The sequence below is a fragment of the Eumetopias jubatus genome, unplaced genomic scaffold, assembly GCF_037043125.1.
Source record: "Eumetopias jubatus isolate StellerSeaLion01/CBP00866 unplaced genomic scaffold, mEumJub1_p1.0 scaffold_13, whole genome shotgun sequence".
NCBI classification, from domain to species: Eukaryota; Metazoa; Chordata; class Mammalia; order Carnivora; family Otariidae; genus Eumetopias; species Eumetopias jubatus.
In genome coordinates, this window is record NW_028274819.1 from 16,680,400 (window position 1) to 16,696,497 (window position 16,098).

At 55.7% G+C, this 16,098-nt stretch overlaps 1 protein-coding gene and 1 pseudogene across 1 annotated transcript in view; one reads left to right on the plus strand and one right to left on the minus strand.

The window, feature by feature from the left end:
- Positions 1-15,763, minus strand: part of CREB3L1 (cAMP responsive element binding protein 3 like 1) — a 34,201-nt gene extending 18,438 nt beyond the window's left edge. The window contains exon 1 of the mRNA XM_088017455.1: positions 15,662-15,763. Within this exon, the coding sequence (XP_087873581.1) occupies positions 15,662-15,763 (102 nt within the window). The remainder of the gene's footprint in view (positions 1-15,661) is intronic.
- On the plus strand, positions 324-1,587 carry LOC148162615 (uncharacterized; annotated as a pseudogene).
- Positions 15,764-16,098: the final 335 nt, after the last annotated feature.

Genomic DNA, 16,098 nt, shown 5'->3' on the forward strand with positions numbered 1-16,098 from the left:
AAGCCCACTCTGGGGATCTCAGGCCTCCTCAGCTCCAGCATGCCCACGTTCCCCCCCAACCACACCCAGCTCTACCTCCAGTTCACACACTAAAAGCTGAGGTTTCAAGACTATCCGAAGGAAATGATTGCCCCGGGGGAGGAAGGGGGGGGTTAATCTGTTACGGAACCTGGACTGGATCGTCTGACAGAAGAACCAAGCGGCACTCGGAGATCTTGGAGGATAGGAGGTTTATTTAACGCGGGCGGGCTCAGAGGAGAATGATCTCCAAAGGTCTGTGCCCGAGCACAAAGGGGGTAATTTATACACTTTTACTTCCGTGTATGTGGCACTTTCCCGCGCCGGGCAGGCGGGGCAGGAGGGAAAACCTCGACCGGCCCTGGGGCCAGGACTGGGATTCCCTAGCTGGCTTTGTGGGCCACCTTAGAACACAGATTTCCCTTATCAAATCTATAAACAGCAGGGGGTCGTGGGTCAACGTTCACAGGGGGATATGGTTCCATGGGGCTGGTGAGCCTTCTGGGGTGCCTTGCCAGGCAACCGGGATGGGAAGCCAGGGAAGGAAATATTATGATTTGTTTCCCTCCTCGTTAAAGACTTTTTCCTACAGTCATGCCAATATAAGCTCCTTCTCGGAGGCCACGCGCAGTTAGCCCCGGCTCTCCTCTCCTCTCTCTCTCTTTCTCTCTCTATCGGAGAGGTCTCGGACTCTGCTGCTCGCAAGTCCCCCCCGGCCCCCGCCCGGCCCGGCCCCGCCCCGTCCCGCCCCGCGCACACCCCTCCTGCGGCACCCGCTCCCGGAGCCCGGGCTCAGCAGCCTGCCCTTTAAATGTAAAGGAGGACCGGTCCCACCAGCCGCTCGCGGCCCGCCAGAGGTTAACGCCTGCGCGCCGTGGGGCGGCCCCGCGCCGGAGTCCGGCCTGCTCATTGGTGGGACCCGCGGAGCTCCTGGCCAATGGGAGGAGACTGCGGGCTGCGGGCTGCGGGCAGCGGGCGGCGGCCGCGGCGGGGCGCGAGCGAGGAGGGTTCTGCGCTTCACTGACCGCGGGGGCGTGGGAAGGGCCTGGAGCGCTAGGTCCGGGTGTATGTCCTTTTCTGCGGCAGAGGCACGGACGGCCCCCTGGAGCTTCCAGGGGGCCGGCAGCCCCACGCAGTCCCAAGACCCTTATGAGTTGCAGGGCCCCCGAGCAAGCGGGGGGAAGTGGAGAGGGAGGGTCTCTTCGGACTTCCCCGGCTCGCCGGGGAGGCTGAGCCGCAATTCTTATGTCCCCTGGCGGCTCTTCCAGCTCAGCTCCTTCCGTCCCTCTGCGAACAGTCCTACCACAGGGCGCAGTGACGGGGCAGCGGGTCCTTAGTCGTGCGGGGAGTGGGAACGCTTCTGGGGCGGTAACAGGACCATCTGAAGCTCCTCTCAGTTCCCCTCCCGTAATTTCTCCACTGGGATCAATGCAGAGAGAGGGAAAAGCTCTGGGAGTGCAGCTGTCTGAGAGGGTGTGTGGGAGAAAGTTCTCCCCGGACCTGGGGCAGCCTCAGAGCGCCCCCTTCCCTCCGCCCCTAGCCCCACGGCGCGTGCACCCCGGGCCCTGACTTCTGCCTTTCCCCTCGCACGCGCTGATTCAGTCTGTGCTTGGGGAAAGGAGGGAGGAGACCAGAGTGGGTCCAGGCTGAGCTGTGGGATAAGGAGTTGGGGGGGGGGGAAATCCCGAGCCCAGACATTCCTTCCGAGGGTGAGCTCTGGGGAGAGATGGGAGGAGAGTCCTCTCACATTTCCTTCCCTCCCCCACAGACTGGGCCACATGCCCCCCTCCCCCCCATACTGACCCATACATTCCGGGACGGTTACTTGCTTCGTGGTCACTAGAAAATCGACCCCGTTTCAAGCTGAAGGGCCACGAGTCTGAGTCAGTGCTGTGCCCTGAGTGTGTGGATATGTGTGTGGGGGGGGGAGGGGTAGGCTCAAGGGAGACAAGGAGGGACTTAGGGGAGGGGAAGGGGGCCCCTGGGTATTCAGTTGTCAGGCCCTCCCTGTTCTTAAGCATCACCATCCAGGCATTTGGGGCCCCCCTTCCCAGAGCCAGAATCAGAGGTTGTCCTGTGAAGGGAAAAAGGCCCTGGGCTCAGACTCTGGAGGCCCCAGTTCAAGATCCAGCTGTGCTCTGGGGCAGACCTGGGCAGGGGCAGGTGGTGTCTCCTGGCCAGGTCTCAGTTACCCCATCTGTTATAGACCGTGTTCCTACTGGGGCAGGGGTGGCAGACAGGGACAGGGTGCAGTGAACTAGTCTTCAGAGAGTGGGCTCTTTTCCTCTGTCCTGGCCTCCCTGGGGACTGGGAAGGGATGGAGCCAGTTCTCCGGTCCCTGGAGCCAGTCCTCCGGTCCCTGGAGCCAGTCCCTGAACCTTCCTGGCAAGGGCATGGGGGTTAAGGGGGGCACACTGTTCCAACCTCCAACCTCACTCTCATCCCCCATTCCCCACAGGCCCAGGGAAGGCAGCTGCTGAGGTTTCATATTTTCCCCCTACCAAACTATTCACCACGGAGCCCAAGTCCAAGTAAGCAGAACTGCGCCTCTCTGTGTGTGTGCATATGTGTGCGTGCACTACACAGACATGGGCTGCGAGGTTCCTTCTTCCATGGGGAAACACCACTTTTCTGATAGCACACAACGTGAGATCCACATCCACGGACACATTCCACATACAGCCTGGCACACACTCGCTCAGGGGCTCCCCTAGGCTGACACCGGTAGGCACTAAACACAGCCCCAACAAGGACACCCTCCTCAGGTGTGATCAGATGGACACACATTCTCCTGGACACACACACACAAATGTGCAGCCACCCCAGAGATGGTTAGACACGGCCCTGCACCCTCTCACTTGAACACACACAACATGTCACACCACCACAGAACTAAATGCTGACTGCGCCAACCCACATGCCTGAGTCATATGACCCCCCGGCGAGGGAGCTTTGGGAGTCCCAGGCTCGCCGGGGGCTGGGACTGGAGGAGGGGATGACACGGGGACTTGAGCTTTTCCGAGCGTGTGCTGGAGAAAGGAAGGCAGAGTGGAACACGCAGGCTGGCACCCACCACAGGCTCCTTCCATGCGCTGCAGGGCCTGGGGAGGGCATGCGCGTTCTCCATAGCCCCCAGCCCTGTTGGTCTGGCTCTCTACTTCCCTCTCCTGACACTGGTAACCCTTCCCTAGCCAGGCCACAGATCCCTCAGGAAAGTGGAGAGCTGGCCTGCAGGTTCCTGGCCAGCCCCTGGCATCTTCCAACCAGGCGGCCATGTATTGTGGCCCAACCCTGGGGTTAGTGCCAGGTACTGTCTGGGCAGGAGGAAGCGGCGGCAGTGAATGCCGTCGCCCAGGGCTGGGATTAGCTGTGACTGGCACCACTGAGGGCCCAGCAGCCCACAGTTTGGCTGCTGAAGATGTCGGTCCGTACATGGTGGCCAGAGGATCCCTGTGGGACAGCTCAGGACACTGAAGACTAAGTGCCAGGGCTGGCACTGGGGACCTCTGGAGAATAAGGGCATCTAATCACAGCCATTTATTCATCACTTATGTATTCGTTCAGTATTTACTAAGCACCTACTGCGTGCCCAGGCCTGTGGATATAGAGATGAACAAAGCCCAATTCCTGCTCACAAAAGACTTTCTGACTAGCGGTGTGAAATACCCCACTGGTGAAGCTAAATCTAAGGCTTGAACTCTGATCGGTCTCCGGAGCATTCTCCACCTTCCATTAAGAGGAATCTTCTAACACAATATGACTATGTGACTCTCCTCCTCAGTATCTATCGATGACTCCCTACTGCCCTCAGGATAGTTTCCAAGTGCCTTAGTAGAGCCTGAGATGCTCCAGCCATATTGCCTCTATGTCTTGCTGTGTTTAGTTCTCATGTGTATCTCCAAAGCCTAGCATTGGCCCCAGCACATGGTAGGTGCTCAGGTGTTTGCCGAGTGACTGCCTGATGGACTGAATGAGTGGGTAAATGAAGGAATGTGCCAGTGAGTTAGTGGACTGAGGCCTTTCTTCTGCGGCTGAGCCTCCAGGAATGACTGCCCTGAATTCTGCTTCCATGCCAGCTTGCTCCTGCTCGGGGCACTGTTTCCATGCTCCTGGCCTCCTTCCCTCAGCTCCTCCCTAGTGGGGCCTATTGTACCCAGGTTGTTCTTTCCCAAGGTCTTTTTGTTCTTAAGCCCCAGACAGACCAGTTCCTGGGGACCACAGTCCCCCCACCCCCCCTCAGTGCTGTAGCATATGCCCCCAGGGTTTGACTAGGCCCAAGAGTAGCAACAGAGCCCCGTGGCCACCCAGCCAAGCCGCTCTCCCGGACCCTGGCCAGCTGGAAGGCCCTCCTCAGCTGGAGCCTGCCACCCGGCTCTGGCTGGAATTCCCTTGGCCTCTTCCCTCTCTCCAGTGCACTCAGGGTTCGGCCTCTGGCTTCCTCAGCTGTCCCGGCCTGTCTGAGTTGTCCTCAGGTTTTATTTTTGGAAGAAGCTGCATTCTCTCTCCGTATTTACTCCTTTCCTTCAGGAAAGGTGTGGGACCCCTGGGTTCGGCTGGGGATCAGGCTGTGCTCTAGCCTCAGGGGTTTGGACCTCACTGGGACTCCAAGGGAGGGGACCTCCAAAGACTCCTGACCCATCAGATGCTTCAAAGCCAGCTGCCTCTGTTCTCCTCCCCCCACCCAGTGTGTGACTAATGCCTGCCCCTGCCCTTCTTGAAGAGCCCCACGACAGCCAAAAAAAATCATCACCATTTTTGAGCTGAAAAGAATTCTGGCATCACTGGGTCCGTCCCCTTTTATTGACAGAGGCAATGTACTTCAATGGTTAAGAGCAAGGGAGGCAGACAGATGATCCAGTTCTAATCCTGGCTCTGCTACCTACTGTGTAGCCTTGGGCAACGTTCTTAACCTCTCCGAGTCCCAGTCTTGGCTCTAAAATAGGGGTACTGATCTCTAACTACTACGTTGGCTGTGAGGTTTCAATAAAGGATGACATTTGTGAAGTGCTTGACACAATGCCGGACGCGTGGAAGGGTCTCACTGACCTGGAGCTGGTATTATTACTATTATTATTATTACAGAGAGGAAAACGGAGAGCCAGGGAAGGGAGGGGACTTGCTCAGGATCACACAGCTTGAGGGAAGCGGCCATTTCCAGAGTCTTTCCTCTGTCTCGATCTCCCTTCCAAGGAGAAGGGAGGGATTGGCATCAGCCTCAAAGAGGAATCTCCTTGAGTCAGCCGCATGGGCAAACCCCTGGATCTTTGGTGTGGGCTTCCTACCACCATGCCCAGGCCCTCCTCTGGGGCAGGTGTTTCCTCCAGGGCCTCAGCGGCCTCGTTCTTGCTCACTGAGGATGAAGGGTCTGGGGAGGAGACCCCCGCACTCAGCCCCAAGGTGGACCTTAGGCCAGCGGGACTCTGCAAGGAGGGGGGAGTGCTGGGTCCTGACATCACAGAGTAGAGAAGCTGGAGCTACAAGCCGTGCGGGCCAGCTGGGGCTCTTCCAGCACATCCAGATGTCTCAGGAATGTGCTGAGCTGGGAACTACCTCGCTCCTTCCCTCACCACCCCCAACCCCTCATCCCCTCATATGCTTGCTCAAGCTCTGCCTTCGCCCCACCCCCTCTACCCTTTCTCTTTCATCTCTCCTTGGGAGGGCCTCCTGTCCATGGTCCCTCTGGTACCCGGCTGCAGTCTGGCTCCCTCTCAGACCTCTGAAGAGGTCACTGAAGGCAGGAGCCCTTCCCCTTCTGCAGACCCCATGGGCTGACCATGTGGGGTGGGGGGAGATGGGAGCCTGAGCTAACTGGGAGGGGTAAGTTCTGAGCAGATAGTACATGCCAGATCCCAAATGTGGAACTGATTTGCAGCTCTGGGAGAGGAAGGGGTGAAGGCCTTGGGGCAGCGGAGGGCAGGGCTGGGCCTCTTCTCTGGGAGGATGATGAAAGGGGCTCTGGGCATCTTATCCCAGCTAGATGGGTGGGAGGGCCAAGGAGGTGAGGGTGCCAGGCTGGGTTGGCCTCAGAAGGAGGGCTCAGATCCTTCTAGACCCCCAGGGCCCTACAGGAACATGCCTTGCCTGAGAGTGGAGGGTCCTGAGCTGTAGGAGGGGTGGGGGAACCCCGTTAGGGCCCTGGGGTTGGGCCAGGAGGAAGGACACAGTTCAGGCTGGAGCTCTCAGCCCTGAAGAGGGAAGCCTGTTCCTTTGCAAGGGTGGAGTTGCCTTGGGCCTCTCCAGGTCAGCCTGGCCTGAGGGTTGGGGATGAAAAGAGCCTGATGGGAACTGGTACTCCTGGCCCAGTGTGAGAGTCACATCAGGGCACGGGGTAGGAGTCAGAGAAGAGAAGGGACCTGGGCTCAGCTACTGCCTCAGGCTGCTCTGGACTCAGGGAGGGCCCACAGTTCTCTCTCCCTTTGGGGAGGTTCCCTCAGCATCCAGGCAGGCTGACAGCAGATTCCTAATGAACCCTAGACCTCCTAGCACTGAGACAGTTCAGAGTTGCGGGGACCACGACTTTGTGCAGCTCAGAACTATCATTGGCTCCCTCCTGCCTGATGAAAAAACTCCCAGCTCCTAAGCATGACATTCAAGGTCTGTTATACATGCATCTCAACTTACCACTGTAGTTGGAGACCCTCATCTTTCTCTTCCCTCCATCCTAGTTGGATGACCACTCCCAGCTCCTCAAAACTGCTGTGAGCTCCATTGCCCCAGGGCCTTTGCTTATACCATTCCTTGTGTCTGGAATGCCTTTGCCCTTTATCTCTTCATTCCAACTCCTATCAGCCCTTAAGGCCCAACTAAAATGCCACTTCCACTAGGAAGCCTTCCTTGGTCGCCCACCTGTACCACCTGATGTCCCTCTTGAACCGCTATAGCATTTATAGATTGTTGGGTTGCTGGTCAGTATCATGCCTTGAACTCTAAGTAGGCACAATGAGACCCATCTCTCCTTCTGAACTTTTATCTCCTTGAGGGTAGGATGCAGTATGGAGTTCATCCTTGAACCCTCTGCTGGGCCTTACACAGGGCCTAGCATATAGTATGCCTAATAATGAAAATAATAATAGTAATAGCTAATGTTTATGTCCCAGGCACTGTTGTAGCTCCTTCCATGTAGTATCTCATTTAACGAAGATAAGGTAGTACCCTCATTTAAAGTTGAGGAAACTGAGGCACAGAGAAGTTGAGTAGCTTTCCCAGGTTCATTCATTTAGCAAGAGGTTGAATCAGGATTTGAACCCAAGCTCTGAATGCAGAGCTCGTGCTCTTAAGCAAACATGACAACACTGGTTGTTGAAGGAATGGTTGATTTTCTGCTGCACCATTCTCAACACCTAGTACAGAGCCAGGTACAAACTATGGCCCCAAATTCCATGCAAATGGGTCCCCATTTGGGGCCCCAATGTAGCTCATCCCTGGCCATCCCCTTCCTGAAGCCCAGAAAAAGCCTTGAGAAGGGGGTCTGGCATCTTTTGTCTTTACTCAAAAAAGCCTTCCAGTTCCCAAGAGGTCAGACAGATAGGGAAATAAAATCTCTACAACCAGGGCCCATGAAAGGGATGGAGAAGGTGGGACCTTCCTCCAAGGACTGGCCAATGCTGGGGGCCTTCCCTTCAGGCCGTGCCACCAATAATCAAAATAAAACAAGGGGCAATAACTATGACTTATGGAGGCCTTACTAGGTGCCAGGCACTGTGCTAGGCCTTATCTAACTGAATCCTCATAAGAACCCTATGTTCTATGGTCATACTTTGTGGATGAGGAAAATCAGCTGGGAGAGGTTCAGGCAACTGTCCAAGTTCACACAGATGACAAATGGTGAGAGCCAAGATTTGCTCCCAGGTCTGAGCCATTAGAGGAGACCACTAATGGCCACCACACCCCACCTCTGGTATGTTTTTGAGGTATTAGCTACCTGACCTGTGGACTCGCTGTCTGCTCAGGTTGGGTCTGGGAGTAGGCACCAGGTCTCAGGACATTCCTGTTCAGAATCTGCCCAGAGTGGAGTGGATTCTGGGTCCCTAGCACACCTCTCTCCCAAACTCATGCGGCTTTGAGAGACCCAGATATTCAGAGCTGGGCCTAGATCTTCAATGGGGCTAGTGAGTACACATGTATCTATTTTATTATACTTTATAATTCATATGCATGCACCATATATATTCTTTTATGATGCAAAAGGCTAGTATGGTAAATTGAAAGGTAGATGTGGAGGGTGCCTGGGTGGCTCAGTTGGTTGAGCGACTGCCTTCGGCTCAGGTCATGATCCTGGAGTCCCGGGATCGAGTCCCGCGTCGGGCTCCCTGCTCGGCGAGGGGCCTGCTTCTCCCTCTAACCCTTCCCGCTCTCATGTACTCTCTCTCTCTCATTCTCACTCTCTCAAAATAAATAAATAAATCTTTAAAAAAAAAAAAAGAAAGGTAGATGTGGAATTTAGGGTAAAATTCACTATTTCAATAAAAAAAATAAAATCCACTTTAAAAAAAAGTATCATTAAAGTTGGAAGTGTGGAAGTGTCCTTTCTTCCACTACCTGTTCATCTACCCGTCTATCCATCCATCACCCCTCTCCACTCCTTCCTTGTTTTCCTTCCTTCTACCCATCCATCCATCCATCCATCCATCCATCCATCCAATCCAATAAATAAGCATTTCCTCAGCACTCAGTCCCTATAGCTATAACTAGGCAACAGATAAAAATAATTGTCTGACGTTCCTGCTCTCAAAGAATTCTCAGTCTAGTTCAGCAGTGAGGAAGCCAAGGCCCAGAGGAGGGAAGTGATTTGCCCGAGGTCACACAGTGAGTTTCGGGAAATGGGGTGAGAAGTGAGGACAGTCCAGGCAGAGGGGCACACAATGGGCAAAGGCTCAGGCCTGCCTGCCTCTGAAGCAGGTCCTCTCAATGGCTGCTTTAAAACTGCCTCCTGGCTCTCCGTGAGGGCCTGAAGAGCCTGCCTTATTCCTCTGCTGCTTTCATTTTTGTTTTCCTTTTGGAAGGGGAAAAGGGGGACAGCTGCTGCTGTCCAGCTGTTATGCTGGACCACACAGCCCAGCCCAGATGTGTCAGCCTCTCTGGGATGGGTGAAATGGCGCCTGGGCTGAGAACCAAGGGCCAAGGGCCAAGGAAGCTGCGGTGAGGGCTCAGTCCCAGGAGAGTTGGAAGAGGAGGCACAGCGAAGCTGGAAGCAGGGAAGCCCATTATTGCCCTATTTGTCAAGCTGACCTTGTTGGTGATATGGTATGTCCAGGTCATGGAGATCAGACTCTGACATTCCAAAGAAATCGATGCCTTTGACCTATTTTCTGTGACAGTCAGAGTTCTGGACCATCTCTTGTGCCTCCCAGCCTCTCCTGAACCAGACGCCCCCACTCTTACCTTCTCCCTCATCCTGGTCAAGGGTCCTGCCACTTATTCTGACTTCCCCTCGTCTGCTTGAGGGGGTTACACAGTGTTCCAGCCAGAGCAATGCTCATGGTCTTGACTTAACTCCACCCAAATCTTCCTCCTCTATCCTGCCCCCTGGAGCGCAGAGACTTCCAGAAGAACAGCTTGTTCTCCAGCATCTGGAGCTGGTTTCTTGAGGGAGGTTCGGGGGCAAGCCAGGTCCCAGAAAGGGATGCTCTGGGAGGGCCTCTGTACCGGGATTTGCAGGAGGCACATGGTATGGGGAGGGGAAGACACAAGGTGGGGGTGTCCTTGGTCCTCTCTTCTCCTGGCACAGTAGCCAGGCCAGGCCAGGCATAAATAGACCCTCCTGGGGAGTCCTGGGAGCTACAGAGAATGGAGGTCCACGTTCCCAGGTGGGCTGGGGAGCAGCATCCCAAAGTGAGTCTGAGGACAGGGCACGGGATGGGCCGTGGGGCCTCTGCTCGGCTCTCACAGGCCAGGCCACATGCTGGCTCTGCTTCTAATGTTCCGGGCATCCATGGTGCCCCAGTGGTGGCAGTGGGTGAGAATGAAGGTGGGGCCCCTCTGATATCAGAGAGTCCAAACTTTCCTCGCCTTAGAGAGCAAAGTGCAAACCCGAACGAGAGACAGAGAGAGACAGAGAGAGACAGAGAGAGAGAGAGAGAGAGAGAGAGAAGATGGTTATCTCCCCAACTAGACTCTCTCCATGGGACCCCTGCCTCCTTTCCAAACTCTGCTTTCTTATCTGCACGGGGGACACTGATACCTCTATAGGCTCAAAAGAGACAGTGCCTTCCAGCAACTCCTTTGCTAATAGGGATGGGGCCATGAGGGAGGGCGTGTGCCAGGTCACCTCCTCTAAGAAACCTTCTGTGACCTCCATCTTGCTGGACGCTCCTCCTCGGGCGCCCCGTGGTGCTGCTACAGCTTCGCCCCTCTCTCACTGGCAGTGGCTGAGGTCTCTATGCATAGTGACCAGCAAGGGGCTCCTTCCACGCCCATTTGTCAAAGGCCTGGATGCATGTACTGAAGAACGACCAAGCGAAGCCCCAGCTGGTCCAGGGAAGCCAGAGGGACCCCATCGTAGTTTGGGGTACAGACAGCATTTTTGTGTAATCCAGCATCACCATCACCCTCAGGGCTGGCCAAGCCAGGACCCTGAGAACTCCAGGGCCCCTTCTGGAATGAGCAATACACTTGTTGAACGCTCAGGCCTGTCTTTTAAAAAACATTCTCCCCTTCCCTTCCAGGGACTGCTCTAGTCTGAAGTAATTTTCTCAACAAATACAGTAAATCCTTGATGGGGCAAAGTCCACTACAAGGCAACCCAAACTTGGCTCTGTCCTCTGCCTGGGGCCCACCTCAAATAAAGGTGGGCAAAACTCTTATCTCGGGGCGGGGCGGTTGGTAAAGAAGTGACTGCATTGTGCTTCTCTGGAGCTTTCTCAATTTGGTCTGCTGCATGTGGTTAAGGTCCCTCAAGCTCTACTTTGGGGCTTTTTGTGATAGTATGGACCAACAGAAAAACACTGCTTTTCATTGCTCCTGAAATAACATAACTCCACATTTTACGGGACTGAAAATTTTGGACTTGGCTTCTTCTCTTATGACGGAGTTTTACTATATATATATATATATATTTAAAGATCTTATTTATTTACTTGACAGAGAGAGACACAGGGAGAGAGGGAACACAAGCAGGGGGAGTGGGAGAGGGAGAAGCAGGCTTCCCGCGGAGCAGGGAGCCCGATGTGGGGCTCCATCCCAGGACCCTGGGATCATGACCTGAGCCAAAGGCAGACGCTTAACAACTGAGCCACCCAGGCGCCCCGGAGTTTTACTATATTAAGCACCTATTTTGGTGCTTAATAGCCACAGCACTGGGCTAGGTTTATGGCATGAACAGAACCGACAGGGTCCCTATTCTCGTGGAACTTGCTTTCTCAGTGGAGGAGATGGACACTAAGCCAGTAACAGAGCTCTACACTGGAATGAGGGCTATGAAGACATCAAAGGGCTGAAACAGAAAATGAGAGGGGGTCCCACTTGAGGTGGTCAGGAGACTGCTCTCAAGAGGTAGCATTTGCACTAAAGAGAATGGGATGGAGAGAACTGGAGGGAAAGCATTCTAGATGTCAGGAACAGCACAGGCAAAGGCCCCAAGGCAGGACTAAAAGAGACTTCGTTTGAAGCTGGGCGAATGTGGATCCAGGAGTCCCAGAGCAACCTGAACAAGAGAAGACTGGGGAAGATGGAAGCCCTAGAGCTAATGTTCAAAGATGAGGCCTAAGCCACAAGTTCAGATCTACTGTGGGTCAACTAATTATACATTATCCTCGTCCAGGGGCTCTGGGGTCCTGCCATAGGAGGCGGATGGCTCAAGGCAACGACAACTCACTGGAAATCATGGCGATCCCTTCCTGAATCTCAGAGACAGTACAGGCTGCAGGATCCTGATGGCTGGGGGCTAAAGGACCCTTTTTTCCTCCTCCCTAAAAATATGTGAGGTCTGGGCTAGGCCCATTTAGCCATCCTTGGTTGAGGCCTACTCTGTGTCAAGCACTGTACTGGGCCCTGGGGATATCGCAGCAAACATGACAGATAAACTGCCTCAAGGAGCTTGTATCCCAGTGGGGGAAGCAAAAACAAAACAAAAGACCCCTGCCCCAAAACAGACTCAATGTTTTGGAGGAGGACCAGGTGTCTGGGGAGATTTCCCTTCCTGAGTTGGAGCCCTGAGATTTTGGCTTCCCCATTGATCGTTTTCTAGGGGGTTCTACTCTGAGACCGGAGTGCCTTGGCCCTTACTTAGGTCCTCTTTCCTGTTGGTGAGAATTTAAAGAGAAACACACACACACACACACACACACACACACACACGCACGCACGCACGCACGCACGCACCTCCCCTTTTAGGGGCTGTTAAAGGCCCACACACAGACATAGGAACACCCAAATGCACATACTTCTCTAATCTCCCTAATCCCCCAAGGCTGGGGGGGGGGGTGGTGGTGGTGGTGGTGGTGGTGGTGGTGGTGGTGGTGGTTCTCTGTTTCCCTATTTAGCTCCAGAGAAGCTGGGCTGCGGGCCTGGTTTAGCCCCCACACCTCCCTTCCCCTGGGCTGGTCCCTGGGCCCTAGTCATTCTCACACCTGGCCTCCCCAACTGCTGGGAGGTAAACATCCTTGCAGCTTCCTGCTGCTCCCATCTGAGAAAATAGCACTCCCCTTCCTCCTCCTCCTCTTCCCCACACCCTCCCAGTTGGGGCATCTCTGGGATCCAAAGCCATTTCTCTCTAGAGAAACTAGAGTCATCCCTTCTCCTTAGCCAGAAGGCAGCAAGAGGCACATGGACCTACTATCTCTATCTGGAGACGCAACCTGTTCTCCCTCTGGTCCTTTATCCCAGGTTCCTGAGCACCAGACCCTCTCTCATAGCTGCCCAGGGGCTGAAGGATCACAGGACACAGGGGACAAAGGCTCTCCCTGGGTCACATCAGGAACTGTGGGGGGGGGGAGGGAGAGGGAGTAGAAGTCCCGCACATCTGGCAGGAAGCACAGCCCCTCCTGAGGGGTGTCTCCGAGAATCACACGGATAAGCTGGGAACAGCATGAAGGTATCTTCATAGAAGGTAAAAGGAAAGCATCCCTGACCCCTCCAAGCACACTTGACTTGAATTGCATACTCATTCTGTCTCTGTCCAAACAAATGTGTATTTCTTACAGAGTTGTGTCCAGGGTGAGCATCAGAATTTTGGGTTCTTGCTTTTTGCATGGAGCAACAGAGCAAACACATTTTCCACATGACGTTATGGCCTTCATCTGGATTTTTAAGCAGGACAGTGAATAGCCTGTTCTCCATCTTCTAGACTGAGAAACACACAGACCCTATCCCTTCCCATCCTTACCTTGGGAAACATTTCCCTACCCTCATGCAGAATGAAGAGGGAGCTGGGGTAGGGTTGGTATGTGGTCCCAGCTGTAAGGGATCTTCGACATCTAAGTGGAGGCACCAGAGAAGGAAAGTGACTTGCTCAAGGTCACACAGCAACTTGTTGCTGCATAGTTGTTACCACCACCCCATCTAGTTTCTGGAACAAGTTAACTATAGAAACTTACCTGCCAGGCATTTTCCTCCATTAATTTTTAATTAATTTTCTCACCACTATGGGGAAGGATCTATACCTACATTTTTCAAATGAGGGAACCAAGGCCCAGAGGAAGAAAAGCCACCTGTCTGAACTGCCCAGCTGGCTGGTAGCAGAACAGCCAAGAACCAAATCTCCTGGGAGTTCTTGGTCTCTCCTCTTAGAAATCCTTTCCTATTTCCCTGCCTGGCCTGGCCCTGCCTAGTTCAAGGTCAGCCCCCAGCAGGGCTTTCCCTCCCCAGTCCCAGGGCTGGATACCACTGTCTAATCCTGCCTCCTTTCCTGCGCTGGACCAAGGCCCAGCTGAGCAGCTGGGGACACAAGGCTGAATGGAGGAGCAGGAAGAGGCTGTAGGCGGCAGAGTTCATTCAGAAGAAAGCCCCACTCAGCTGAGGGCACCCCACTGTGGTGGTGGGGAGGGCTCTACACTGCACTTGGCTGCAAGGCTACAGGCTCCAACACATACCTCTCCCTCTGACCAGTATCTGTTACCAACTCCAGGAGGGGTGTACGGAACCCCCAATCCCTGCCACTTTATTCCTAGGATCTGTGCCAGACCATCCTTAGAAAGACTTGACCCAATCTCTCCCCACTTTATAGACGAAGAAGCAGAGGCCCAGGCTCACAGTGTGATGCCCAAGCAGAGGCATCTCCCCACTACCAGCCCACCCCACTGCTCTCCCCACTACCAGCCCAAGTCCTCTCCCCTCCTCCCCTTGGCCTGTGTGCAGAAGTGTGCTCCCTTTGACTGGGACCAGGGGCCATCCTCAGTAAGCAGGGTGACCCAGATCCCCCTAATGGAGGGCTGGGAGACCTCACATCCCATGCCTCCCCGTCAGGTTCCTGGCCCTTGGCTTGTTTCCCCACCATCAGTCTAGAAGCCTGGGACAACTGAAGTGGAAGTCCAAGAGGCCCAATCCTTGAAGTCTCTGTGCATTTGGCTCTTATCTGACCAAGTTTACTGTGGTCCCAGGAGGCAGAGGCCAGCCAGCAGAGACCCATTAGGTGGGGTGTGTGGGGGTGGGGGGGTGGTGTGTGTGTGTGTGTGTGTGTAGAGAGAGAGAGAGAGAGAGAGAGAGAGATGGGCAGTTCACTGCAAGGGGGGGGCATCCCACCAGATTTCCTGAGCTGTCCACATTTCAACCCAGCAGGCCCTTCTGAACCCAAATACTTTCTTGCGTTGCGGAGCGCATGCCCCTCCCCCCAGCAGGGCTTTAGGGCTGAGCCTGAGAGAGGGAGGAAGGGAGGGAAGGAGAGAGAGAAGCCACGTTTCCTTAGGGAGGGAGGGGAAGAGAGAGAGGACAAGCTCAGAGACAAGAGGCAGTCACGAAGACACAGGGAGAGAGACAAGGTCAGGGAGACGTGAGGGAAAGAGGAACACACCTAGAGACACGGAGATGGGGAGAAAGATCTCCCCCCCTCCTGAAAGATCACCCTGTGCTGCTCTGACCATCTGAGCGTGAGAGTCAGGTCCGTCTCTGGGGAACTCACGGAGCGGCCGCGGCATCACCCCTAAGTTTCCGGGACTGGCTCAGAACCCGGGTACTGCTCAGAACCCCCAAGGGGCGTCGGGTCCCTGGTCTTCCGAACACTTCCCTGTGCGCCCCCCAGCGGAGAACCAGTCGCGGAGCCACGGAGGTCCTAAAGGGGGCGCAGGAAGGGGCGCCGCCACTTTGCGCCCAATCTCGTCCGGGAACCCCGGGGGTGGGTGGACGACGGCTAGAAGACGTGGGAGGGGGCAGGATTGGTGTCTCTCGGGCTCATATCCAGGGATCGGCTGGCCCCGACGCCTCGACGTCCCCTTCCCTTAGAAAGCCGAGGTCAACGTATCCGCGGACGGAGCCCCCAGGAGGGGTGCGCACTAGCGCAAGCTCAGAGGCTCCGGTCCGGGTTTGGGGTCTAGGGGGGTGTCGAGGGATCTAGTCTCCGAATCTCAGAGCTCTCAACGGTGTCTCTCGGGGATCCTCCACCGAGCCCCCCTCCCCCGCTTCTGCCCGGTCCTTCCGGGGAGGGGGGTCAGGCAGGCGCGCCGCGAAGAGGGGTGCGGAGTGGTGGAAGGGGGACGTAGACCCTTCGTCTTACCGCATTGTTGAGGAAATCCGACTCGTTCAGGTCCCCCAAGTCCAGGAAGCTGGATCCGGGGAAGAGCCTGTCGGCGGGGAAGGGCTCCAAGACGGCGTCCATCGCGGCCGGCTCCGGAGACCCCCTTTGCTTGGGCTTCCTTCACTCCAGGGCGGCGGCGCGCCCGGCCCGGAGCTCCTGCCTGAGCGTGGGCTAGCGGGCGGGGGCAGGCCCGGGGCAAAGCCCCGGGGAGGGGCGGGCGGAGGCGGTGCGGCCCCGGGTAGAGGGCGCCGGGGGCGCGGGGGCCTTAGGGCAGCGGCGCGGAGCTGGCTGGGCTCAGGGGCCCCGGGCGCACCGCGAGCATTTAGCCGACTCCTCCTCCTCCGGCTCCTCCCGGGGCACAGCTGGCTTCCATGGGGAGCCTGGGAGTGGGGCTGAGGGCTTCAGGAGCCCCCCGG